The 24,283-nt window shown below is 45.1% G+C and overlaps 3 protein-coding genes across 3 annotated transcripts in view; all 3 read left to right on the top strand.

The window, feature by feature from the left end:
- Positions 1 to 11,884, top strand: part of kif19 (kinesin family member 19) — a 28,819-nt gene extending 16,935 nt beyond the window's left edge. Inside the window, 20 exon segments of the mRNA XM_034558891.1 lie at positions 373 to 456; positions 458 to 484; positions 595 to 669; positions 671 to 683; positions 1,223 to 1,359; positions 4,467 to 4,592; positions 4,680 to 4,874; positions 6,593 to 6,739; positions 6,843 to 6,965; positions 7,306 to 7,462; positions 7,548 to 7,722; positions 7,865 to 8,063; positions 8,175 to 8,445; positions 8,583 to 8,707; positions 8,801 to 8,964; positions 9,098 to 9,203; positions 9,618 to 9,741; positions 9,809 to 10,197; positions 10,676 to 10,844; positions 10,933 to 11,884. Coding sequence (XP_034414782.1) covers positions 373 to 456; positions 458 to 484; positions 595 to 669; positions 671 to 683; positions 1,223 to 1,359; positions 4,467 to 4,592; positions 4,680 to 4,874; positions 6,593 to 6,739; positions 6,843 to 6,965; positions 7,306 to 7,462; positions 7,548 to 7,722; positions 7,865 to 8,063; positions 8,175 to 8,445; positions 8,583 to 8,707; positions 8,801 to 8,964; positions 9,098 to 9,203; positions 9,618 to 9,741; positions 9,809 to 10,197; positions 10,676 to 10,844; positions 10,933 to 11,054 — 2,928 coding nt within the window. The 3' untranslated portion in view covers positions 11,055 to 11,884.
- Positions 11,885 to 13,132: 1,248 nt separating this feature from the next.
- On the top strand, positions 13,133 to 16,896 carry si:ch73-127m5.2 (uncharacterized protein LOC561202 homolog). The gene is made up of 5 exons (XM_034559446.1): positions 13,133 to 13,243; positions 14,610 to 15,225; positions 15,317 to 15,517; positions 15,591 to 15,720; positions 15,817 to 16,896. Exons 2-5 carry the CDS (start codon positions 14,829 to 14,831, stop codon positions 16,286 to 16,288), a joined length of 1,200 nt encoding a protein of 399 aa, XP_034415337.1. The 5' UTR covers positions 13,133 to 13,243; positions 14,610 to 14,828; the 3' UTR covers positions 16,289 to 16,896.
- Positions 16,897 to 17,225: 329 nt separating this feature from the next.
- On the top strand, positions 17,226 to 20,981 carry si:dkey-21e13.3 (uncharacterized protein LOC100150043 homolog). Its single transcript, XM_034559192.1, has 5 exons — positions 17,226 to 17,794; positions 19,245 to 19,352; positions 19,969 to 20,091; positions 20,243 to 20,368; positions 20,469 to 20,981. Exons 1-5 carry the CDS (start codon positions 17,701 to 17,703, stop codon positions 20,936 to 20,938), a joined length of 921 nt encoding a protein of 306 aa, XP_034415083.1. The 5' UTR covers positions 17,226 to 17,700; the 3' UTR covers positions 20,939 to 20,981.
- The last annotated feature ends 3,302 nt before the right edge of the window (positions 20,982 to 24,283 follow it).

Here is a 24,283-nt window from a genome sequence, read left to right as displayed (position 1 = left end):
TACATACTTGATAGGAAGTGTCCCTGATCCAAACGGGGGCTGTCACAAGGACATGCTGTCATACACTGGAGCAGACATTTTCATTTTTATTTATTTATTTATTTTATTTTCTTTCTTACAATCCTTGGTCATGAAATGTTACAAGAAGAAACAAAGAGTGCAGTGTTTTAGAAGTAGACATCTGCTTCGTGTGTCGGCTCGTCTTGCCCAGCAGTTTTTTTTCTAAAAAAAATAAATAAATAAAATAAAAAGGTAAATGATAACGGTAGCTCCCTGTGAGACCATCCTTATTCATCACGAAGTTAATTGGGGGTTGAAGACTTAAACGCCCGTCTCTCTCTTTCCCATCTCTGCCTTCCTCTTCGTCAACAGATGGTGGTCCTGATGGACCCCATGGAGGACCCCGACGACATCCTGCGTGCCAACCGCTCCAGGGAGAAAACGTACATGTTTGATGTTGGCGTTCGACTACTCGGCCAATCAGGTCAGTCAAAAGTCCAAACTGAAAAGGAATAAAAGCTAAAATAAATAGCTCTTGTGTTCTTGGAATATGCACTTCTACCGCTTTAAGGTTATTTACTTCTCTCTGCGCAGGAGGAGGTGTACCGAGCCACAACCAAAGGGCTGATTGAGGGCCTCATATCAGGCTACAATGCCACCGTGTTTGCATAACGGACCCACAGGTGTGTGTGTGTGTGTGTGTGAGCGTGTTTGTCGGTGTGTGTGGTGCGGGTGTGTGAGCGTGTGGTGTGTGTGTGTGTACAACCACGCAAATTACATTCTAGCTTTCTGGTGCATAATCTCTGTTCAGCCTCTTTCTGGAGTGAGCTGTCCAAGCAGGGTGAGAGACTTCTCTTTCATTTTTATTTTTTTATTTTTTCAGTGCAGGTTGAATAAGAAAATGAGTCATGCTTTACCTCCCATGTTTCCAGTGGGTGGGGGGCAGATTGCCAAAGACTATTTGAGCACTATTGCTCTCCAAGGTTATTTATCTGCCTTCTGACTGTGTGTGTGTGTGTGTGTGTGTATGTGTGTGTGTGTGTGTGTGTGTGTGTGTGTGTGTGCGCGTCAGTTCATCATTTTGCTTTCTTAAGGTGGTTTGGTTTAAAATACAGTATTTACTTTGGTTAACAATGATATCTTGAACTATTTAATTAATTGTTTAGGTCCTCGATTGACATGTAATCTTTAATAAAGCTGTTGTGCAACGCGTGTTTTCCAGGTTGCGGGAAGACGTACACCATGTTGGGCACGGACAAGGAGCCGGGCATCTACGTCCGGACGCTGAACGACCTGTTCCGTGCCATCGAGGAGACCAGCGACGACATGCTGTACAGCGTCTCCATGTCCTACCTGGAGGTCAGAATTCCACTTTCCAACAGACATTTATTATCATCCCGAGCTCACGGGATCTCGTCAAAGCGACCGCGGCGAAACACCTGAAGCGGGGCTTGAAATCTCGTCGCCATTAACACGATTGCTCGCTCGAGAGGTTGAAAGATTTCTTCGTGTTTCTTCGCATTCGATTCGTGTCTCCGTTCTTCTTCCTTCACCGTCGTCTGCTCACTCCAGATAAGATCTGCGGTTGTTCGCTCCTGCCGATTGCAGGCAGATACCACAGGTGTCCTTTTACTTTGGCCCGGCATTTGTTTCACGGCTGAAATGAGCGGAAACATGCATCCTTGTACGCAGAACATGTTAATTTCACACCGGTATATGCGTGTTGTGTTTTTTATATGCCTTGTGTTTCTTTAATTCTCCATTTTTTTTAATTGTTTTAAATGCGCTGCAGAAATACACTTGCCTTGTCCTCATGCTGCCTTTTTTTTAAAAACAATTAAAGGCTTTCTTTTTATGTTTTCCTTCCAGACAAAAGATCACAGGCAAAATAAAACAACCACCGCGTGAAGCAACCAAAACACTTTCTAAATTTATATTCCCAGCAAACATGACGGGAGCACATTTCATCTCGTAATTATATTCTTTGGACAGTGGTGCCTGATGGTTTTCTCTCACGCCGTCACAGACTGTGTGTTCCTGCTGTTGATGAGCTGACTACCGATGTTTAAGTCCATCCTTTTCCACAAAAAGCTCTGAATCACTCAGACTTTGTTCTTTCGGGTCAGCTCGGCATGCCGGGGCCTTTTTTTTAATTTTTTTTTTTTAGATGGAGTTGGATTTGGAGGCATCGGCACGGTGCTGTAACCGAAACTGGAGCTGTAGAGGTTGCTTTTCCTCCAGCTGGTACCTTCAGGTGTGGAGTGATCTCTGGTCCCGTTGGCTCAGTGATAATCTCGGACCGCAGATAAGACCAGCAGGGCCGATGGCGGCGGTTTCTCCGTCCGCCTGCTGGCTGTGGTTCCAAAACCTCATTACCGAGATGCAGGTAGAGCTCACGCTGTGTGTTTCATGACAAAGCACTGGATACAATGGAGTCGGTTCATTTGACTCTGATGGCAGTAACGGAGCCTCGCTGGTGTGACTTTTTGTCAATTTGAAGTTTTCTTTGTTTATGTGGTTCATGGTCATGAATAAAGTTTCTAGCTCGCATGTAGCAGTTACTTCATTTTTTGTAACAGTTAATATTATATTGTGTGAACCCTGGAATTTGTCTCATTCGGGATTTAATGATTTTAGGTGAACCATTTAGTAGTCCATCATAGTTTTGCTACTAAAAGATGGCAACGTGAATATAAAGAAGATTTCAAACAGATTTGTTCATAAATGTCAGGAAATGAGAGAGAAAATAAAACAATACGGCACAAAGACAGACAGAAAGAGGCAGATGGTTAATACAAAAAACGGTGAAAATGAAAGTGGCAAAGTTAGGCACTTGTTGGGTACAAATGTTGCCTATTAGGAGGAGGGTTTACATCCGACATTTAAATTACATTTTGTGTTTTCCGTACCAAAAGCTATTATGTTGGATGGTTGACGATGTTTTTGAAGCTGTGGTCTCTCGTAGCCCTCCGGGTGGGTGGAGGTAAATGTTCCTATCAAGATGCCAATCATCGTGTCTGGATGTTCTCAGACCTGTGTAACTCTTCAGGGTGAATGCTGACACAAAGCTGTGTGTGTGTGACGTGTGTGTGACGTGTGTGTGTTTGCTGTTTCCAGGGAGCAATCTGTTGCCACTGCTGCCTCGTCATTTTACGGCCTGACTGAGCGATGGGCACACATCTGCTCCGTTTCTGGTTCAAACCCCTCTCTTTTTCATGCACACACACACACGCACACACACAAGAAACAACATACTTTGAATGCGAATAAGTATACTCTGTACGTATATTAAAAGTCCCAATTAGTATTCCTCACCACTTTTTCTATACACACTGTCCGCTACTTGTTAGCGTCTTGGACGGCAAAAGAGTGCGGCAGGGACGACGTAGTTTTGTACCTGAAAATGTGCATCTTACTGAAATTTTTCTTACGGAATATTGCAGAAAATAAGTTTTGTGGGAAACATTTGTTCATGATACTGACGCGTTTTGTTCGGCAGGATGATTTTCACAAACTTTTATGATTTTTGGACCGTGAATGGAAGGTGTAAAAAGCTAACTGGCTATAAACAAACCACCGAGCTAAAGGCTTTTGGCCTTTTTTTAAGACTTCTAAAAGCTTCAAAATTCACAAGTGGGATATATACACTGGCATGTTGTACGTAGTAGAATACAAATATGTTAAGCTTGTGGTAACCACAGCAGTTAACCAAAAAAAACATTAATTAAAAACCCATTGACCTTTGAGAACTGGAAAAAAGATGCTGGCTCAATTCCAGGTTTTTGGACTAATTCATGTGTCAGTCTATAACCAAATGATTGGCTATGTGTTGAGAGCTAATTCTAAATGTTAACATGCTGCTAAGATGGTGAACATTATACCTGCTGAACATATTAGTATTGTCTTTAGTTAGCGTATTAGCATGTTAGCTCAAAGCACCGTGCGTCACAGAGCCGCTTGCGTGGCCGTTGACTCTTAGTCCCGTTCAAACTTCACCAGCAATGAAAAAATGAATAGATGGAAAATAATAATACTGCCAAAACTCAACTGTAAGTGTCAGTAAAACAACCTCTAGGAGCGTGTGGCTGGCGTCTGCTTGACAAAGAGGAAACTGTCCTCGTTGCACCGGCTCCTCAGCGGTTTGTCCTCCATTGGTCACTTTCCAGGACGCCACTTCCTGCACTGAGCTTTTCTTTATGTTTTAGGGGCTTTCATTGCACCATCAGAGCACTGACACCGGCTAATGACAGCCTGCCGCCCAACAAGCTGTGGTTTCACAATGACACGTTGATGAAAATATAGCACTCGATGTTTTTGTACCACCTTGGGTTGGTGGAGGAGGCCTGAAAGGCTGAATGGAGCCTTTTTAAAAAGGACATGAACAACCTCTTATTTATCCAATTCTCAAAGGAGCATTAAAGATAAATAAGCGTTTTGTATTCATCTGCATTTCTGTGTCTTTTTAGATCTACAATGAGATCATCCGTGACCTGCTGAACCCATCCTCGGGCTTCTTGGACCTGAGGGAAGATTCTAAAGGCGTGATTCAGGTTGCTGGGATCACTGAGGTGTCTACCATCAACGCACAGGAGGTTAGACCTGCTACCTGACTGCGATTGACGCGACTCCGCGTTCATTCCACGCGTAAATATTACATTCAGCGCCCTCGTGCTTTTCAGATCATGGAATTGCTGATGAGGGGCAACAAGCAGCGCACCCAGGAGCCGACGGCCGCCAACAAGACGTCCTCTCGCTCCCACGCTGTCCTGCAGGTCGCCGTGAAGCAGCAGAGCCGCTGTCGAGACGTCCTGCAGGAGGTGCGCTTTGCTCGCCTCTTCATGATCGACCTCGCCGGCTCCGAACGAGCAGCACACGTGAGTGAACAACGTGCTCTGTTTAGGAGGTGGCGAAATTAAACTGGTCGTTTTACAGGTGGACAATGTGTTTGACGTTTTCATTTTACTTTTGTCAACGACCTTTTTCTGCTAATGTGTCCGTCACATGCACTGCTTCTTTTAAGCCCGTATAGACACATTACACACGTACAGCCTCAGAACCGCAAAAGGTCTGCTTTGTGAGCGTCTGCTCACTGGGGATCCTTGGCAGCAAATCTTTAAAACAGTCCAGAGGATTGAGGTTCCCTATAATCCTCAGGACACTTAATGAAAGCCTCTTTGTATCTGTCAATATGGCTCTCTATGCAGTATATTAAACACAAACCTTTTGGCAAATGGGATCACGTTATAGTGCAACACAATGTGTTGCTGGCAAAATTGTCATTGGCTCTTGGTAAAGTACATGCATTTACTTGAGTATTTTAATTCCACTCCATTTAACTATATATATATATATATATATATGATAGTGCCATTATCGGCGGTGACCGTCGTTTGAGGCATTTATGATAATATATACCCTTTTAGAAAAAGAAGAGAAAGAAATCACACCCAAGAAAAGTAGTGAAGACGATGAGGACTTTCCCGATTGCCAAACAAAACATTTTAGAGCACAGCAAGTTTCATGCGGTTCAAGGCTCGGTGGGGAATATCGTCTCCGGTGCGGCGCTGCTGCGGTCGATAGAGAAGCCGATTCGTTCTCTGGGTTTTTGGTTGTTGCTTTGAGTCGAGCGAGGGCGTTGAACAGTATTCATGTTGTCTGCAGTATTTTAAGTTGAGTCTCCTTTTGTCAGATGAATGGCTTGTCGTGTACGCCGTGTTAACACCGCCACCTACTTGCACGCCATGAGAACAGCATGCAAACAGTCGGCGAGTGAGAGCGCTTACTTATTAACCACTTATTAACCACTTATTAACCACGGAGACTGTTTGAGAGGTTCACCGTCGTACTGTTGATGAACGGCACATATGGCCTCCAGTAGGAAGTGAGCAGAACAGAGAGTTGTTTGTTGCTTGAAGCAACAGGTTGAAGAAGCATGTGGTGAGTAAAGGTTGAGGAGGTTATGCCATCTCCTGTGCTCGAAGGGAATTATGGCAGAAACGAGTCTTCAGAGGTTTGGGTGCCCAGGTATCAAAGAGGTTCAAAGCCCCTGAAAATGTTGTTCATTTATTAAGTATTGCTCTGTATCATTAAATAATCATGACTTAATGGGCAAAAAGTAAAAAATATATAGATAATTGGGTATTATTTATTAAACTGTTTAAACTCAAAAACTCAGCTAATCTGTTTCTTTGGGCGACGTCATCAGATTGGATTGACTGGGACCCTGTAACCCACATTCTGGTTGCTAAATCCTGATTGTACGGAGAAAAAGAAGAAATACAAAATATATATATATATATATATATATATATATATATATATATATATATATATATCATGTGAAATAACTGAAGTAGTAACTATAGAAGAAAATCCTTTTTCATGTGGGATCACGTTGCTTATAGTAACAAGTTGACGACAAAGTTTTCGGGACATTTAAGGAGCCGACCATGTTGTCGCAAAGTCTAGCTGGTGACCTTTGTTGCTTTTCCCCCATCTCTAACAGCTGTCTCTGTTTACTCCGTACTAAAGGCATGAACAAGTACTTTGCAAAGCTCAGAGGTTTCCTCACTCACATCTGTCTATTCATTAGACTCAGAACCGGGGTCAGAGGTTGAAAGAGGGGGCCCACATCAACCGCTCGCTCCTGGCTTTGGGCAACTGCATCAACGCCCTGAGTGACAAAAATGGCAACAAGTACATCAACTATCGAGACAGCAAGTTGACTCGACTACTAAAGGTACAGCAATGGAATGACTTACAGGAGACCAACTCCAGGAGGGTCTAACTGTATTTTTTGCGATTCAGACGTTATCCATGCATTATTTGACTTTGATTGACAGGACTCGCTGGGCGGGAACAGCCGAACGGTCATGATCGCCCACATTAGCCCCGCCTCTGTGGGCTTTGAGGAGTCTCGGAACACGCTGGCGTACGCCGACCGTGCCAAAAGCATTCGAACACGGGTGAGAGCTCCGATTTCATCTCGTCAGTCTTTACTTCAGTTGAAATGCAGATATAATGAAACATTTAAATATTTCATTACCTTTCTCGCAATTATACTCGACTGTAAAATATGTCCATTCGGCATTGTTTTTACACTTTGTTTTAATATATATATTTGAAAGTAGACGTTTTTTACGACAGATTGTAAGATATTTGTTGCCAATAATCATGGAGGTTTAATCCTCAGCATGTAGTGGCATTTACCTTTTTAAACACATTTTTCCTTCCTTCCAAGAACCAAGTTAAACTACTTTGAGTTTGAGACCCATGTAAATAGCTTTCTCACCACTGTGTGTTCAGGTAAAGAAGAACCTGATCAATGTGTCCTACCACATTGCTCAGTACACCAACATCATCTCAGACCTGCGCTGCGAGATCCAGCGGCTCAAGAAGAAGATTGCCGATCAGGCGAGCCGGCAGCTTAACTCAGACCGGGCCGACATCCGCCATGTCCAGGGTAAAGGTCCACGCTGCGTCCTCCAGCGCATGAACAATATCTGCCAAGCGTAGCTTTCCTTATTCTCCTCTCCGTCCCTTCGTAGCGGAGGTCCAGGCCCACTCCAGCCACCAGAGTCGGGCGGAGATGGACCAGTTGAGGGAGCAGCTCCTGGATGCCTTCCGCAAACAGATGGAGATCAGGAGGAACCTGATGGAGCTGGAAAACAGCAACATGGAGGTCCAGATCGACACCTCCAAACACCTGTTAACCATTGCAGAGTCAGTGTTCAGGATTTAGATCCTCCTTTCTTTCTGACCCTATCTGATAGCATAATATGTGACATTCAGAAAGACAGGTTGTTGAATATTGATCTACAGTACGTGCACCTATATTTATTCATATTTATGTCCTCCCCCCAAGCTGGGAACAGGAGCGCAGTAGACGCAGGAGGAAGTGGCGTGCTGAAAGGAGGAAAGAAAGCGTCAATAAGGACGAGAGCGAGAAGGACTCTGACTCCCCGGAGTCTCCTCCAGACAGCACGGAGACCCAGCAGGTGGTGATGGCCAGAGAAAACCTGGTTACACTCGTGGCGGAACAGAAAAGAATCCACAAACAGAAGGTAGGATTCTTGATCTAGAAGATAGAAACTAGCCAATTGCCTTTTTATAAATAGTCTGACGCTTGGATATGATTGACCATGAACGTTGCATTTTTCTTCTCGCCCTTCAAGGCGTTGCTCGAGCGCAGATTTCTGGAGCTCCGGGACCGGGCCCGGCGCTTGGAGGAGCTGCTGCCTCGCCGGGTGAGCTCAGAGGAGCAGCGCGAGGTCCTGTGCCTCCTCTGCAAAGTCCACGAGCTGGAGATCGAGAACACGGAGATGCAATCCAACGCGCTGCTCAAGGACAACGTCATCCGGCACAAGAACTTTATGGTGCAGCGCTTCGAGCAGCACAGGCACCTGTGTGACGAGATCATCCAGCAGCAGAGGCAGTTCATTGTTGGTGAGTCCAGCAGATTTGAACAGGGAATCGAATACTTTGGGGGGTTTGAACCGTTTGTCGGATCAAACCGATGATTTATTGACCTTTTTAGTGAATTTCTGGTTTCCTGACGTGTACCTGTGCGCTTGTGTTTCCAGACCACAGTCTGTTGGTGCCGCCGCACCTCCAGGAGCTGTACGAGATGTACATGAGGGAGCTGGACGAGAGGAAGCTGGACAGAGCCATGGCCCTGGATAAGGTGACCACCAGAAACATCGTCAAGGTAGCCCCCCTGCATGACAAATTCAATGTAGTAACTTATATTAAATTTGGCCTCGATGAATATTTGCTACAAATAATTCATGATGATTTCCAGGAGGGCTCTCTACCCAAGATCACGCTGCCCGGTGAGGGTCGTGACAACATGCAGGACTTGGACTCAGACCAGGAGAGCGTACGCAACATGTACTCCGATAACAGACGGGGCCAAGCCAAAATCCGTAGACACACTTTGCCCCCCATTCTGCCTGAGCCAGAGCTGTAAGAGGACTTCTTTCTCATTTAGAATCTGGACAACGACTCTGTTTAATGTTAACAAGTATAACAAAACCTCCATATTCCCATGACCAGGTTAATACCTCAACATTGTTCTCTCTCTCTCTCCACGCGCCAGCGACAATAACAGAGTTTTTAAGAGCAGTCCTCATGCCAGGCAAATGAAGAACTCCGCTGTAGTGACTCCGCCTCCCATCCACACAAACGGGAGAGGCAACAGAGAGGTGAGGACGATTTTAATAAGCAGTGTTTGACCCCATTCATCCCATTTCAATAGCGATCCCCGAGAGGTGCCTCGTGCTTTAAATGAATGCGCTCTATTCAGGTGTTGCTTTTACCTTCAAGCAATGTGGGTTTGTGTTTGAATTAAACTCACTCAGATATCTCACTCTTGTAAAGCAGTTTAATTTTCAACACAAAAGCTGCTCCACAACTTTAATAATTACTACCTCCATCCAATTTTCTCTAAGTAAGAAGAGTTATGAGACATTGAATCCAAAACGTTCTATTCAAAGTTTTAAAAAAATAATTTTCGAGAGGCACAGAGTTTTTGTCGGACGGCCCTCAAATCTGACCTTCGACTGAAAGCAGAGGACTGCAGTGTGATCCCAACGTGGCCCTCTTCTCCTCCTTTGCAGCTGCAGCCGCTGGCTCCCGAGAGCTCGCTGAGCTACAGCCACCTGAGCCACAGCGTCAGCAGCCACCTGGACTCCTCACCCGAGAGCAGCGAGGCCGGGGCCGACATCCCCCTTTTACAAAGTGGTAAGCTGTTCAGTATTCGTGCAGTACGGGTTAGAGACCATTTAAACATGTCCTCTTGTCTGCGCAGAGCGGCAGCAGATCCTCAAAGGGGTCCAGAACATCGTGGTGAAAGCAGCCCGTCGGCGCTCCAAAGCCCTGGAGGTGGACGCCTTGCGGTTGCCCCCTCACCACTCCCCCCTGGACCCCAAGAAGCAGAAGAGCAGCCTCTCGTTGAGCGAAGCCCCCCCGAGAGGTTTGCCAATGCGGCGCGGCAGGCAGCCCAGCCCCGAGCTCAGACACGCCACCTCGGACGACAACCTGTCCAGCAGCACGGGCGAGGGGCCCGGCCTGCAGGTGACCTGGACGCGGCCGCGTAACCGCCAGGTCGCCGCCAAGAACCAAACGCCCCGCGACGTGGACTTCGAGGCTCGCCGCAAGAAGAGGCGCTCTCGCTCCTTCGAGGTCACCGGTCAAGCTGTGAGTATTTTCCATGTATAGCACGCGTTAAAACATTTGATTTTGTCCCCAGGAGACGCTGATGTATTCACGTTAAATATGAATGCAGCTCGCAGGAAGCAGGAAGTGTCTTTGGGCCACTAAGGGAAAGAAAGACGAAGCAAGAGGCAACCAGCCTAATTATAGAGCATCAGCTTATTCACATTCCCATTTTTAGTCTTTTTGTTTTATTATTATTATTATTATTATTATTATTATGGAGGCACAGCTTAGAGCAAAATATGACAATCACTCGTCGCTACATTGATCCATCTAACAAAAGCCCACAGTGACAACATGAACTCTAAAGTCAACTCTGTCATTCACTCGCCCTGCAGCTGTAGTTATGGTATCACATCATATGTACGTGCGCGATAAACCCATCAAATAGTCATCCGACCGAGCAGCATGTTAGATTGTCGGTGCGAGTGAAATATTTTCTTCCGCTTCTCGCCTGCAGCTGCCTCAGACCAAGACGACCGCAGCTCAGAGGTTCCGTCCTCTGGACAGCACATCCGACCACCATCTCTACAACAACGTCCAGCCACAGGCTCCCATGCTCCGCCCCCCTTACAGAGGGGTCCCTCCTCTCGCCAAAATCCGGACGCCCCACAACATCCAGCAAACAGGTGGAACGCTATCACCGCGGACTACGAGACGCGTTCCTCTGCAGCGGCCTTTTCACTGAGCTCTGTTTTGTTGCCCGTCTTCCTACAGGCTCAGAGTCCTCCACCGCCCACATGAACAACCTGAAGCGAGGACCCCATCTGCGTCAGCCCCAGCCCCTCCTCTACCTCACCACCACAGGCAGCGGGGGCCAGCGCACACGCAGACACTGAGCCACCATCCACAGTTCATCCTCAACACCAGCAGTAACACCCAAACCGGCCGAGCCTGGAGGGGAACCCACCGAGAGCAACCTAACCCGACCCCGGCCCAGCAGTCGACCCCTCGGTGACCTCACAACCTCGCCAGGCGGTACGACGGAGACGACCCAGGCGGCTCCACAAAAGGTCTCCTCTGGGCTTCGTTGTGGACACTTTGCGAGCTCTGTTCCGTCACGTGTTTCCACTTGAGCTTGCCGCCGTGCTGAATTGTGTGTTATCCTGAAGTCAGGATAGTGTCGAGCTCCCTGTGATGCACAGTACTAATGTTTGTGTGTTATGAGTATATATATACACGGTTTGGTCATGTTCAGTGCTCGTTATGAAGCCTTCGGCTAATTGGGGATGTTTATAAGGGCTCAACCTCATTGTCATGATATAAATGAGAATCGGGAAATGACTGGCTTTATTAGACGAAGCATAAAAAAGAGGAGAGGATATTACACTAATGGTAATGTAAAAATGGTACAATGAGAAATGGCCTACTGTCAAATTGTTTCATTATCGTTTTTTTTCTTCTTGTAGTGAGGTTTTCTCAATGTATTGGCACACTAATGTTTGAGTAAAAAAAAAAACAACCTTGGATCATCTTGATTGTCGTGCACTTCTGGATTCAAACTCAATGTTGTATTCTCACACGTCCGGGTCGGCGCCTTTTCTCACCCTAACGTGACCGTTTAACGTCATGTCTGTTTGTGTAGATGTATCGCACCACGAGTTGCTTTTTCCAGATATAGTTGGCTGTATTTTTAATGAATTATTTAACTGTTGCCTTTTCTTTTATGTTGTTGTCATCAACCTTGTTTTCATAATTGCTACTTTCTATGCTTTATTTTGTACCTTTTTTTTTTCTTCTTTTTTTTTTTACCAAAATAAATTCAAATGACATAAGTGAAAAAGTTGCTTTTTTTGTTATCTTTCTCGGGTTCAAATCAACCATGAATTAAGGAAATGGTTTGAGAACAGTTTGGGAGTCATGCTTTCTGACTGAAATATTCTATAATGTTATGGGAATGGAAATTTAGTGCGAGACTCAAGAGGACGCTCTCTGCTGACTGGATGTAACATATTCTAAATGTCCACAAGATGATGCCCAGTGGCCATATGCCATCAGATGAGCCATGCCTTTGTCCTAAAAAAAGACAAAAGTGTAGCTTAATTTCACATAAATAATTCAATTTTAAGATCGTACTCATTTTGTAAACACTTCTCCGGTCGACATTGCAGTTTTGCATTTATTATTTCCCATATTGTATCATAAGAAGCTAGTTTTTTTTCTCTCTGCTATTTTATTTCCTTTAATTAGACTATTCACTATTCCGACAACACTGATGAGGATCAATAGGATGAAGTGTAGTTGGGAAAGTGCCAGTTTTGTATTCTCTCTCCTGGGTCCGTCTGCTTTCACACAGAGTGGTTGAAAGGTGATTTGTTGTAACGACACACTTATTTTAGCGAGCAAAGCCATTATTTTAAAGATGATAATTTGCTCTGTGAGCGTAAACCTTCCTGGCAGTGAAAGCTCCAACTCACTATTTAGTTGGCATATTTCAAAACTCACTAACGTGACTAATAAATGCTTTGAGTAAGTAATGATTATTCATTATCTGGTAGGCGCATTCGTCACAGATTTGATTTTGTTCCAGATGTGAGAGGGTTTCAGGTTTAAGTCAGCAATCATCCAGATAACCCAGTAAACCGGACTGCTCCATTTGTTTAAATCATCTCTCAGCCTAAAACAAGTAAGCATATATATCACTCTAAAAAAAAGAGGTAACTTTTCTCCACTTATTTACTTTAAAATGTTAAGAAGTTTGTTACAAAATTACGTAAATAGACCCAAAAAAACTAATAAGCAGACAAGGATTTTCATCCCTTTTGATCTGGATGAAACTGAATCGGAAATAACGCCTCCTCCGTTCAACTGTCAGCATTCTTATCCAATGGGGAATCGCCCTCCGCGTGATCGACATGTCGATGGACCAATGAGCGGCGAGATTCCGGCTCTCGGGCGGTAGTGCACGTACGGCTGATTTGCAACCCGCCGAAGCAACAGCAGAGAAGGAGGAAAAATGTCGCTGGCTTCGACACGGACCGTTCTAGGATCAGTGTCCTTTTAGGATAAAAAAACCGCCGGCGAGACGGTGAGTGGGACAGCCTTCATTAATGGCGGCCAATGTTAGCGGTGAAATGGGGTCCGTCCCGTCCAGAACCTCGACTTTTCGATGCAGTTTTTACCCCGTTTTGTGTAACAACTCGGGCCTTGCTGTTGAGAAAGAAACCTAGCTGCCCGCGGCAGCCATGATGAACGTTAGTTTGAACCGCGGCATTGTTGATAGAATTTGCGCCGTTCGCTTAAAAGTCGGCGTTTTCTTCTAGTTTTTTGTTGTTGTTGTTGTTGTTGTTGTCATAAAGCGACAAATCAAATAATGTTCCTCTGGTAAACTACGGCTTCTTCTAATTGACGAGGAGAAGGAAAAGCGGCTCTTTTTTTGTTCTATTGACGAAAGTTGTTTATTAATTTGAAGTAACGCTAGATCCGATGCTGCTGGTTCTGAGCGCGAGACTCAAACCAAATCGGCGCGCGCACCCCCACCCCCACTGCGCCATTTAACTAATAAGTGAGTGTAGTTAGGTTGTGGACACTTGGACGGACTTCGTTGAGAGTGGCTGCAATAAAGACGTGTCCCATAATGCGTCTCGTCCAATCACAGGCGTTTCTTCTCACAGCGGACGGAACCGGTTGTTGACCCAAAAACTGACCTAACTTGCACGCTCAGCTTTTCTTTCTTTTTTTCTTTTGTGTGAAGTTTGACTTGGAACAAATAAGATTTTAGATTTCGGACAGCGGTGACTAGAGAGATGACTATCTGGATTATGTTGGTGTTTTGTCTCCTTATGTCCCCCCAAACATTTTGTTCTTCAGATTCCACTAAATGTCCCTACCTAAGACATTTTATTCAAAAAAGTTAAAAGGGAAAGTTGATAGGACGGCCTTGTTCCTGCTCCTGAGGAATAAACTACATTTATATGCTTTTAGTCTACTTATTTCCCACAGTTACAAACTTTACTGATCTAAAAAGAAACACACACAACACATTTGTTTATTAAAATATGTCTGGTTTCCTCAGGTATGTTTATTGCCATACAATAACCATGTGGGTCAATTAATCCTAATGATTGTTCCATGATAATTTAGCTGAAATCCCCTCAAAGCTTGTTTTTAATTGTTGAAAGATATATACACACACACACACACATATATATATATATATATATATATATATACATACATCCATACAGAATTCAATTTAGCTATCCAAATACATCATTTGGGATGAATACATTTTGATCTCCCTAAATATCCCAATTTTAGTTCCTTAAATAATAAAGTCAGAGTTTTAAATTTTAAAAATCATAAATGTATAAATTACAGGAGAAAAAAAACTAAGACCAACTTAACCTTTTGGTGCTTAACATGATTTTTCTTTGTCTTTTTTTTTTTTCCAGATTAAAACCGGCTGTGGCGTTGCTATGAGAGATGATAAGCTTCATATATCTCGACAACGAAAGTGACCTGCTCTTAACAATCTGAATGTGGGAGGTTTTACCTCGATAGAGAGGCAGTTCACACGGTTTAGATAACACCGCATGGGCCTCCGAGGTAACCCGATCTGATAATTAAAGCCTGCGGAGCCGCAGACAGAGCGGTAACATTTCAGTGAAGACATGGACCCATCTACGAGGGTGGTGGGTCTGGATGCCCAGGGGAACATGGTTTTCACCGTGGTGAAACCCATCATGGGCATCTACCAGGTGTCTTCAGAGCAGACGGGTTGTGTTGCACAAGGGGGCATGGGGCTGCAGGGTCTATCCGAAAACACATTGATCCTCCCTCAAGTGCAAGGCCAGGCGCCGCTGGACCAGAACCAGATGGAAATGCACACCATGCAGCCTCATATCCCGATGCCCCAGATGCAGATTTCTTGCCCGATCCAGACTGAGGTCGTGTCCCAGATTCAGGAGCCGCCGCCAAACTCGAGCACAAATCCAGAGTCCGCCGCCCACATGCCGTTTGCGGAGGTGTCGTCACTCCTGGATCCCAACATGAAAGGCTCCAAGGCTCGTGAGTGGCCGGTTTGTTCGACGATAGAAAAATTAATAATTGGGAGTTCTTGAATTTCACAAGTTTATTGAAAACATTTGTTTATTTTTAGGGAAATATCTCCTCTCGTATGATGAAATCAAGCGGCGCCTGCAGGCCCCGGAGAAGATGTCCCTGCGCTCCTTGGCCGCCTACACTCGGGTCAGCAGAGGCCCGGCCAGCAAGAAAACCCTCCTGGAGTCGCTCAATGTTCTCGGCCTCACGCCGAGCACGACGACCTCCGTGTCCTCCTCGTTCTCCAAGCTCACCGAAGGTGCGTTGGTGTTTTCAGGGATGTTTACGTTTTTAAAAAGAGACTAAACTGAGTTTTAAATGTGTGTGTTTAGGCGACACCACGGCTTTGTGTGACGACATGAAAGACTTTGCCCATGACTACATCGACTACAGCAGCATGTCGAAGCAGCTCATCCCCGAGACCAACACAGTTCAACACTGGTCCAAAATTATTGAAACTAAGTACGTGCTTTTTTTGTAACACGCCCTTCGAGCTGCTTGTTTTCCCCGAAGCATGTCGGATGAACCGAGTAATGACGCTTTCTCTTTTTCTCTCAGGAACCACCTGGAGGATATGAGAAGATGTTTCCAGGACCCGGTGAACAGCGGTGCGTTCGACAACGTCACCCACGGCCTGGGTTTGGGAATGTTGGACGTTGCACTGGACATGATCGTCATGGTAATTGAACAGCAGATCCGGATCCTGTCCGGGGCGGCGGCGGCGGACCCGGTTGACTCCGGTCCCCCGATGCGGCGCATCCGCAGGCGCCACCGCAAAAGCCGCTCGACTAACAACGAGAACCCTCACAAGGCGTCGGGGGGGGTCAAAGAGCCGGGGAAGGCCACGTCGAAAGGCAAAGGCCGAGGCCGAGCCAGGAAGAAGGTAAGGCAGGAAACTGGAGCTGCCGTTCCTATGGAAACCCAAGCGGAACAATGCAAGCCGGATGATGTGGAGAATAACGTCCTCACCCTGGTTTCTGTTGGGTATGAGACCGTTTCCAGTGAACTCAATCCAGCTGGAACTGTTTGACACCTGGTCACACGACGGGTCCAAAGAACCAAATCATAGTCCCCCATTCAAAAGGGATTTTCAGCGAAAAAGGGAAACAAACTCTGCACGAGTTGAGCTCCCGCGAGGGAGATCATTGTGGTGATGAGCTCAGCATCAAAAGGAATCGTTTGACATTTTGGGAAACTCACTTTCTGGCCAAAAATCTAACGAGAAGATAGATAAAAATCTCACGTCTGTACGCTAAATATGTAACTTGAGCCAGCAGGCGATTAGCTTAGCATAGACTGGTACGGGGGGGGGGGGGGGGGGGCCGCTAGCCCGGCCCTATCCAATGGTACCAAAATCCACCTACCATACACTGTGTGGTTTCATGGCTACAAACAGCTCTAACATTGCGCGGTTGAATTTCAGCCGAACGATGTTGAAACGGAGCGGCTGATATTGGCAGCGAGAGCATCAAGTTGTATGTTTTACTGAAGGTACAATGTCTTTTTATTTTTCCTGTTGTATTTATTGGTTGTATTTGCAATTGAACATCTGTTGTTCTGTATTAAGATTGTTAAAAAATGACTTTTTATGGGAACCTCAAGAGTTGAGTAAAGATTTAATTTTCATAACTACCTTGATTCTGTCTTGTGGTAATATTTTAAATGGAACAACGCTGTGCTGATGTATAGGGCTGCAGGAAAGACGCTTTTTAACTGGTCAGCACCGGTTTGCTCTACCAATACATTTTTGGATTATTGCACCACTTTTCTGATTTATGAAGAAAAAAATATATATATTGTTAGCCACTTGTTCAAGATTTTTAAGAAAGGTATGGACATTAATTTTGTATAATTCCATTAGTCAGGAATTTAATCATGTTCAGTAAACCTGTGATGATTGTCACGAAAGATGATTTAAAAGTGCTATAACTTGGAGACATTAGTCTGAAGAATGACATTTCAAAAAAAAAAAAAAATGCCATCCAATAATACACTAAAAAAAACAGGTGCCCACCTGTCTGTTGTTGTGGTTTGGGATTTACTAGGAGCTGAAAGGCATCGTGGGAGATTTTAGGGCTGCGAGAACACACTCAAGAGTCAGCCAAGTGCTCGTTAATGCCTCAACTGCAACACGCGAACAGAGGGAGATCAGCTTGAGAGAGGATTTGCTCCGTATTAACCCCGAGAGGGGACAGAGCCAGCTGGAGTACACGGGAGACAGACTAGACAGGCGCGTTGGGAAAAAAACATTACAACCAGCCAAGAACAGTTCTTAGTTTGATTGAGCACGGAGCAACAGTGCAGCGTGAGAAGGGAGAGCAGCACTGGGGTTAAAGCGGCTCCACGAAAAAAGGAGAACACCAAGAAAAATAGTGCCGCTTATTCTCCACACGAGGACGTCCACCGGAGGAAGCGTCGCCGCCGGATGTTGCACGGAGCAGAATGGGACACACTCACGTGCCACTCATGCACACGTACGCACGCTCCCACGGGGATAAACGCAGATCCAGTCGACTGCAGCCCGCCCCACCAAACTGTGAGTGTGACCAGTGTCGTGACCGACTGGTGTTTTAACTGTGTGACGTTGATATTGTCTGTGACGTCACTGTGGGAGTCTTGTCTTTTTGATCTTCCATAAAAGCTCCAGATATCTTCTAGTGTGTTTCTGATGGCAGGAAATGAGGAGAATTCTCCTCTGAACATCCACACAGGTGTTTTTAATTATTCCGTCTGACTAGCCCTCTGCTCAGGTTGAAGGAAAGTGGAGCTATGAAAATGACGATGATGACGATGATCTTCATCTACCAATAAGAGTGATAGAGGGGCAGTTTGTCCCGCCCTAACAGGTGCGGCAAAGCGCCACGGGAGAGTCCACGAAGGTCTAATCAGTCACCTGAAAACACCTGTGTAAGGCCGTGAATTCTTAAAGGATCATGTCAGTGCTGTACCCCTTAAATAAAAATTAAAAAAACATTTGCACTTTAAATTTATTGCTGAACATCCTTAAATGCGTCACAGATATCGTTGTGATTTGTTCATGTATTCCTATTATTCTACACGAGCCATTATTAATTAATTAATTATTAGTCCTTTTAATTAAGTCCCCTGATAAGCCTCCACATCGCCGGCGTCTTCAGTTCTTGGTCTGGTCTTTGCTGAAGAGAGAACATGGATTACAGCGCATCACAATGTGTCACTGGCTTCTGTTGGAGCTCATTTGAAGGACCACTCCAAAAAAACAATCGGGTCGGAGACTCCAGGGGGGGTTTTCACAAAGTGCTCACTGTTTTTATCGTGTCCTTGAAAAGCACTCACCATTACGCAGGAGCCGGTGTGGGCGGCTGTCGAGTGGCTGGTGCTTTTGGACAACGTTTTAATTCATTTCCACGAGTAAATCGGTTAACGGATGGAGTTAAAATGGTCAAATCCAGTCATATTTAGAGCAAACTCTTGACATCCGATTGCCAAAACATTTTTGGTTTCAACATCCGATGGTGACACTTAGGGGTTTGAGAACGTCTTCAAGTCTATTGGATGGATTGCTATGAGATTTGGTGCATGCTGTTTATCCATGCCCCCCCCCCCCCCCATTCATTAGTGATCTCTTAAATGTTCATCTAGTAGCATGCCGATGTTAGAGCTGCTTGCATGACTGTGGACTCTTTTAATCTAGTTCAAAGTGCCAAAAAGACCAACGTGTTGAAGATGCAGCCGCTCGCATCTGGTTGTCTTGCAAGCACAATGTGCAGGAATAAAGTGTTTCTTTGAGCAATTAGTCAAGTTATTTGCAGGATTCCTTTCTCTGTTTGAATGGAGACTCCCAGTGTGTGTTCTCTTGTGTGTTTTCATTCCCCTTTTGTTTTTATAAACAGACTTTCTCAAATCTCACCCAACTGTAATGACTTTGAGATGTCCAGATGTTGTGACTCCAGGTGTGACTCATCCCCCCCCCCCCCCCCCCCCCCCCCCCTCCATCTCCCCAACAGACAACCTGAACAATGCTTTAGGCGCTATCGGAGTCCTCGGTCTGGAACTGATAGCAGACGAGCTTAAACCCCATCTGAACACAGTGCTGACCAACATTAAGGAGAGGAGTGAGTTCATTTACACTCTTTGTGATATATCATTTATATTTGAAATGTATATCAAGCTATGCAACGCCTCAACTGCACTCATCCGACAGCACTGAATATATCAAAATATGTTTCCAGTATAATTTAGTTTGATTTGAATTGCAAAAAGCTTGACAGTCCTGCTGCCAGACTTATAATCTACATATTTATGTCTTTCCATACATACCGGAAGACATAATGCCTCTGAGTGGCAGCCATATCACAACAGCTCCCCATTTCGAACAATAAAACCTGCAGCAAAAAAAAACACACACACACACACACCGGGGAAGAGATGGGGCGCTGTGGGTTGAGAGGCTGTGAAGGGATCAAGTGTATGACAGGTTTAAGTCCTCGGTAGACGTTAAGCTGTATTTGTGTCCCCTAGCAAGGGAGTGACGGGGGGGGGGGGATGGAGAGGCAGAGGAGGTAACGACTTTGAAAGGAAGGCTCAATTCAGTGCTGCTCAATGATTTAAAAGGAACGCATATCAATTTAAAAAGCTTGATATACTTCAGAAATTCATTACCACGTGTTGTGTTTATTGTGTATTTGCGTCAAGTGATTTGTTCACACCCGTACATCTGCTTGTGTCCAGAGAAGGGCGCTGCTGAGCAGGTAGTGATCAGCGGGATCCTGCCTATCCTGGCCCTGTCTCTGAGGAGCAGGGGGCCTCTCGCGGTGCTCACCGCAAAACTGGTGGCTGAACTCGCCAAGGAATGTAAGCTATTCATACAGAAACATGTCGCTCTATTCAGTTAAGGTACCCTGATTCTCTGAAGAGCATTTCCTGTCGGCTGCCCATGTGTGTGTGTGTGTGTGTGGTGTAGTTTGACCCCCAGTGAACGAGACGTTTTTGTTTCCCCCGTCAGCTGTGGTTCGTAAAGGTTTCAGCGACGCGGGTTTGGTGCCGGCGTTGCTGTCCGTGCTGACCAGTCCGGACCAAGAACTGCTCCTTCACGCTGTAGAAGGCATCTCGCGCATGTCGTATGACAGCTGTAAGTCAAATAAAGCAATCAATGCCGTCAGGTCAAAGGTCGCCAGTGCTGTGAAGCAGCGTATGATACAAAATGCTGCGTAATTCCCTGTCGCCCTCAGCTAAGCTGCAGGAACTGTTGCTGCGTCGAGGTGCGGTGCCTCGTCTGGTTGCCATCCTGCTCCGCTGTCCCGATAAGGAGGGCCTGGAGGAAGTGTGCCTTCAGGCCCTCTGCAACCTCAGCGGCATGGGCGTGTCGGAGGAGGCCGGCGTGGTCTGGCAGAGGGGTGCGTCCGTGAGGCCCGGGGAGTCCGTCTTTCGTGGCGTTTCCCCTCACGCCTGCGGCCTGGCCTCCTCCGTGACTCTGGTGTGCGTGTCTCAATGGGCGCCGGGTCAGTACGCGGTCAACGTCGAGGTTTTCCAGCGCTGCTCCTCCTCCTCTTTCTGGAGGCTTCACGGGAACAAGCGGACGGCTCGTTGGTTCCCGTTCTCCGGCTTGGGAAGCTATCTGTGTAAGGTGATCAAGTTCTCCACGAGGAACGTTCCTCGAGCCAAAAGTCTGAAGGCTCGCGTGTTCCACACTTTCCTCTGACAGCCTAAATACTGCAAACTGACCTAACCGGCACATGCGACCCCTCCACCCACTAATTACGTGCCAAAACACCGGGGGGATGTTTACACACCAGGAACCTGGACACTTGGACATATTCAAAATGCTAATTCTTCCAGATGTCTCAGTTTATTCCTGTTTTTTATGCTTTTTGTTCTGTTGGTTTGCATTTTGACTTTACACACCAGCTTAATGTAAAATACAGTCGGTCGTAGCTTATTTCAGCGATTCAGCTATCATATGCAACGCAGGACTGTTTGTGTGTTGTGCAATAGCTAAATATCAGTGAAAGTTATGCATCGTGAACATGAAAACCTTAAAGATGAATATTATAATGATGTCCTTGATGTCCATGCTGTTGATTTGCTCACGGGTGCTTGAAAAAATAGTCTTTCCTCTGCAGCAATATTGACAATGTTCTTTTCTACGGTGCAAGTGAATACTCGGAGACTCCCGCTGTAAACAATAAAACACCTCGACGTTGAATGGGTGTATCCTTTGCTATACAATACTTATATTTCATGTGATAACATTGTTTTATGTTCTTTTTTAATTCATGCATAGTGATTATTTGAGGGTAAAATGTACTATTTAGTTTCTAACACATTACTGACAATAAACGTACACACGCATTAGACACATTAATATTTCCTGCACAATTTGAGATCCCAACTGACCAATTTGTGAGTCAAAGAAAAACCTCTCTCTACAACCCCCATATGTGCAGAACTAATGTGGAATAATTAACGTCCTTTATGCATGCGGGGCCTTCATTCAGGATTCTCTATTATAGCTCTGGAGGCACCGTGTCAACATGAGCCCCAGAAGACAACAAGCTGAGAGGACACGTGATGGAAGCTGCTGCTCTGGGCTTAGCAATCATATTCCAATCGGCTTAGGATGCTGGGAAATAACAATAGAAGTTGAGAGTACGCCGGCTAGCCAGCAAGGACACAGACTGATGACCCCAGTTTGACTTGCCTACAACAGGTTGGTCAAGATCTGTGTAAAACAGCCACAAGCCAGTTCTTCCTCAACAAGATCATCAGCTAACAAACATACACACATGCCCTAAATTGTCTCTTGTCTGACTTTTAAACTGAATAAAAACAACAACGCAACACTTTTGATTTTGCTCTCAAAAGATTATTGACGAGGCGTGCCGTTGTCATGGTGACTGCAGGAACGTCCACCAGACGGTCTCCCAATGTTGTTTCTGAGAAGTTGGCAGGACGTCCCAACGGGCCTTACAAACTGAGTACCACGTGTAACCACGCCAGCCCCTCCACATCCGGCTTCTTCACCTGCGAAGATCACCTGAGGCCAGACGATGCCAAAGTATTTTTGCACGGTCAAAAACATGTGCACATGGGAGGAGTTGGCCTCAAGTTATGACAACAAACCTTGTAGGAAGTGCTCTCTTCTTCGGATAAATCCCATGTGACCAAATAGAACATATCTTTAGAGCTAGTCGTGCAATAACAGTGAACAAAAGTGTAAATATCTTTGTTTGGTGCACGTGCAGCCGTGCTGGACCAACCTGATGACCAGAGTTAAACACTAGATGGCATGCACGTGCTTTGTAGAAACCTTCATCGTGCAATATGAAAAAAATGAAAGCACCAGTTTGTGACTTTGCACACATGGACTGAATCTAAAAAAATTGACAAGCTGCACATGTCAGTGGACGCTCTCATATTTACATTTTAATTTGTTTACTTTCACTCGCTTCTACGAAAGTGGTTCGTGGTGCGTCGAAGTTAAATAGTGCACTTGCCCGTTGACCCTAAAAAATACAAACGAACAACACAGAGAAAGCCTCTCTCCCACTTCTCTTCCTCTAATTACATCTCTTATTGGTTCCATCTTGCTCCAGGCGTCCAAACGCAGGGGCATGTCCTCTAATCAATGCTAACTTTATTATATCTGGGAGACACTTAAATATTTGATGCGATAGAGACGAGGCTTTGGAATTAGTAACGAGTAGACAAGAGGCGCACACACACACACACACACACACACACACACACACACACACACACACACACACACACACCTATGCCTGACTCACCTAATCTGGTGGAAAATTGGTTCATCGTGTACTTGTTTAAGTGGAACAAAAACATATTTACCTAAGACAAGAGCATTCTAGACAGACTTAACACGCATCAATATCCCCAGTGTAGATAATTAGTGCATGTATGCCGGTCTAAATCAGAGCAATAATGTGTTATATGCTCCATGTTGGATGTTTGCAAAGTGCAAATGCTTGACACATCGGAAAGAAAAGCATTACAGTAAATAATAAAATATGTAAATGTTACCTTTTACTTTACTCCTGTTTTCTTTTTTTAAAGAATTCATAACACACATTTGACAGGTTCCCAGTCTGTGCTTTTTACATTCCAGTCACAGCAGTATGATTCCCCCCCCCCCCCCCCCCCCCCCCCCCCCCCCCCCCCCCCCCCCCCCCCCCAAAAAAATAGATATCTGTCAGTCTGGGGAAAAAATCCAGAAGGTTGTTTTCACAGCACTTGCCGCTATTCTGTGAATATTTCCGGGATCGTCAAAGACTCTTCTAATCATCCGGCTGAAGAAATATATTCATTCATTTGCACAGTGAAAAAGGTTTTTTTTTTTTTAAATGTGTGTGTGCCTCTTTCTCCCGGTAGCTAGAAAACACCGAAAAAAAAATCTAAGAAGAGAAAATGAAAAAGAATTGGCATTGTAAGTTTTTGCAAACCACAGATAAGTTGACTTTTGATGGTCAGAGCAAGTGACGTAATAACTGTTATTGAAAGTTACTTGGTATCATAACAAATATTACAAGTAAAAGGACTTTCACCCAGCAGACTGCAGTTCGTGACCTGTGTGAAAGCCAACGTTGACTTTAAACCTATTAATTAATTAAGTAATCTTTACGCGTGTTACGCAACGTTGTTAACCTTGTGAGGCCCACAAGTCGTGAAACGGATTTTAAAATCATACATATTTTTGGTTCAAAGAGGTCAACGTTCAGTGTATCCTGTGGTTTGCAGAAACTTAGGCGACTTAAAATATGCTTGTTGTTTACAAAACAAGACAAATATGTCATACATACGTAATTATTTTTGCAGCGGTTGCTTCAGTCTCTGCATAAACACATGATGCTTCAAACACATGACGTGTGTAATCAATATGTCCACTTACACTCTTTAATAGGCACAGGAAGTCTGCATATATTACTTTTAATATAAGACTTATTAATAATGCATGTTGAACTTTGCATTATATGCCCTCAAATCCAGATAACATAGCTGAAGACTGCTTTATTGCTCGTCTTTGCAA

The sequence above is a fragment of the Cyclopterus lumpus genome, chromosome 19 (genome assembly GCF_009769545.1).
Source record: "Cyclopterus lumpus isolate fCycLum1 chromosome 19, fCycLum1.pri, whole genome shotgun sequence".
Lineage (NCBI taxonomy): Eukaryota > Metazoa > Chordata > Actinopteri > Perciformes > Cyclopteridae > Cyclopterus > Cyclopterus lumpus.
This window is presented reverse-complemented; position numbering and strand designations above follow the sequence as displayed.

Excerpts from the sequence above, each read along its gene's own strand:
- si:ch73-127m5.2 (XM_034559446.1), top strand. The coding sequence starts at position 14,829 with ATGGACCCATCTACGAGGGTGGTGGGTCTGGATGCCCAGGGGAACATG. Across the intron at positions 15,226-15,316 it reads CATGAAAGGCTCCAAGGCTC|GGAAATATCTCCTCTCGTAT; the intron begins GTGAGTGGCCGG and ends GTTTATTTTTAG. Across the intron at positions 15,721-15,816 it reads TCCAAAATTATTGAAACTAA|GAACCACCTGGAGGATATGA; the intron begins GTACGTGCTTTT and ends TTTTTCTCTCAG.
- si:dkey-21e13.3 (XM_034559192.1), top strand. The coding sequence starts at position 17,701 with ATGGGACACACTCACGTGCCACTCATGCACACGTACGCACGCTCCCAC. Across the intron at positions 17,795-19,244 it reads GCAGCCCGCCCCACCAAACT|ACAACCTGAACAATGCTTTA; the intron begins GTGAGTGTGACC and ends TCTCCCCAACAG. Across the intron at positions 20,369-20,468 it reads GCGCATGTCGTATGACAGCT|CTAAGCTGCAGGAACTGTTG; the intron begins GTAAGTCAAATA and ends TGTCGCCCTCAG.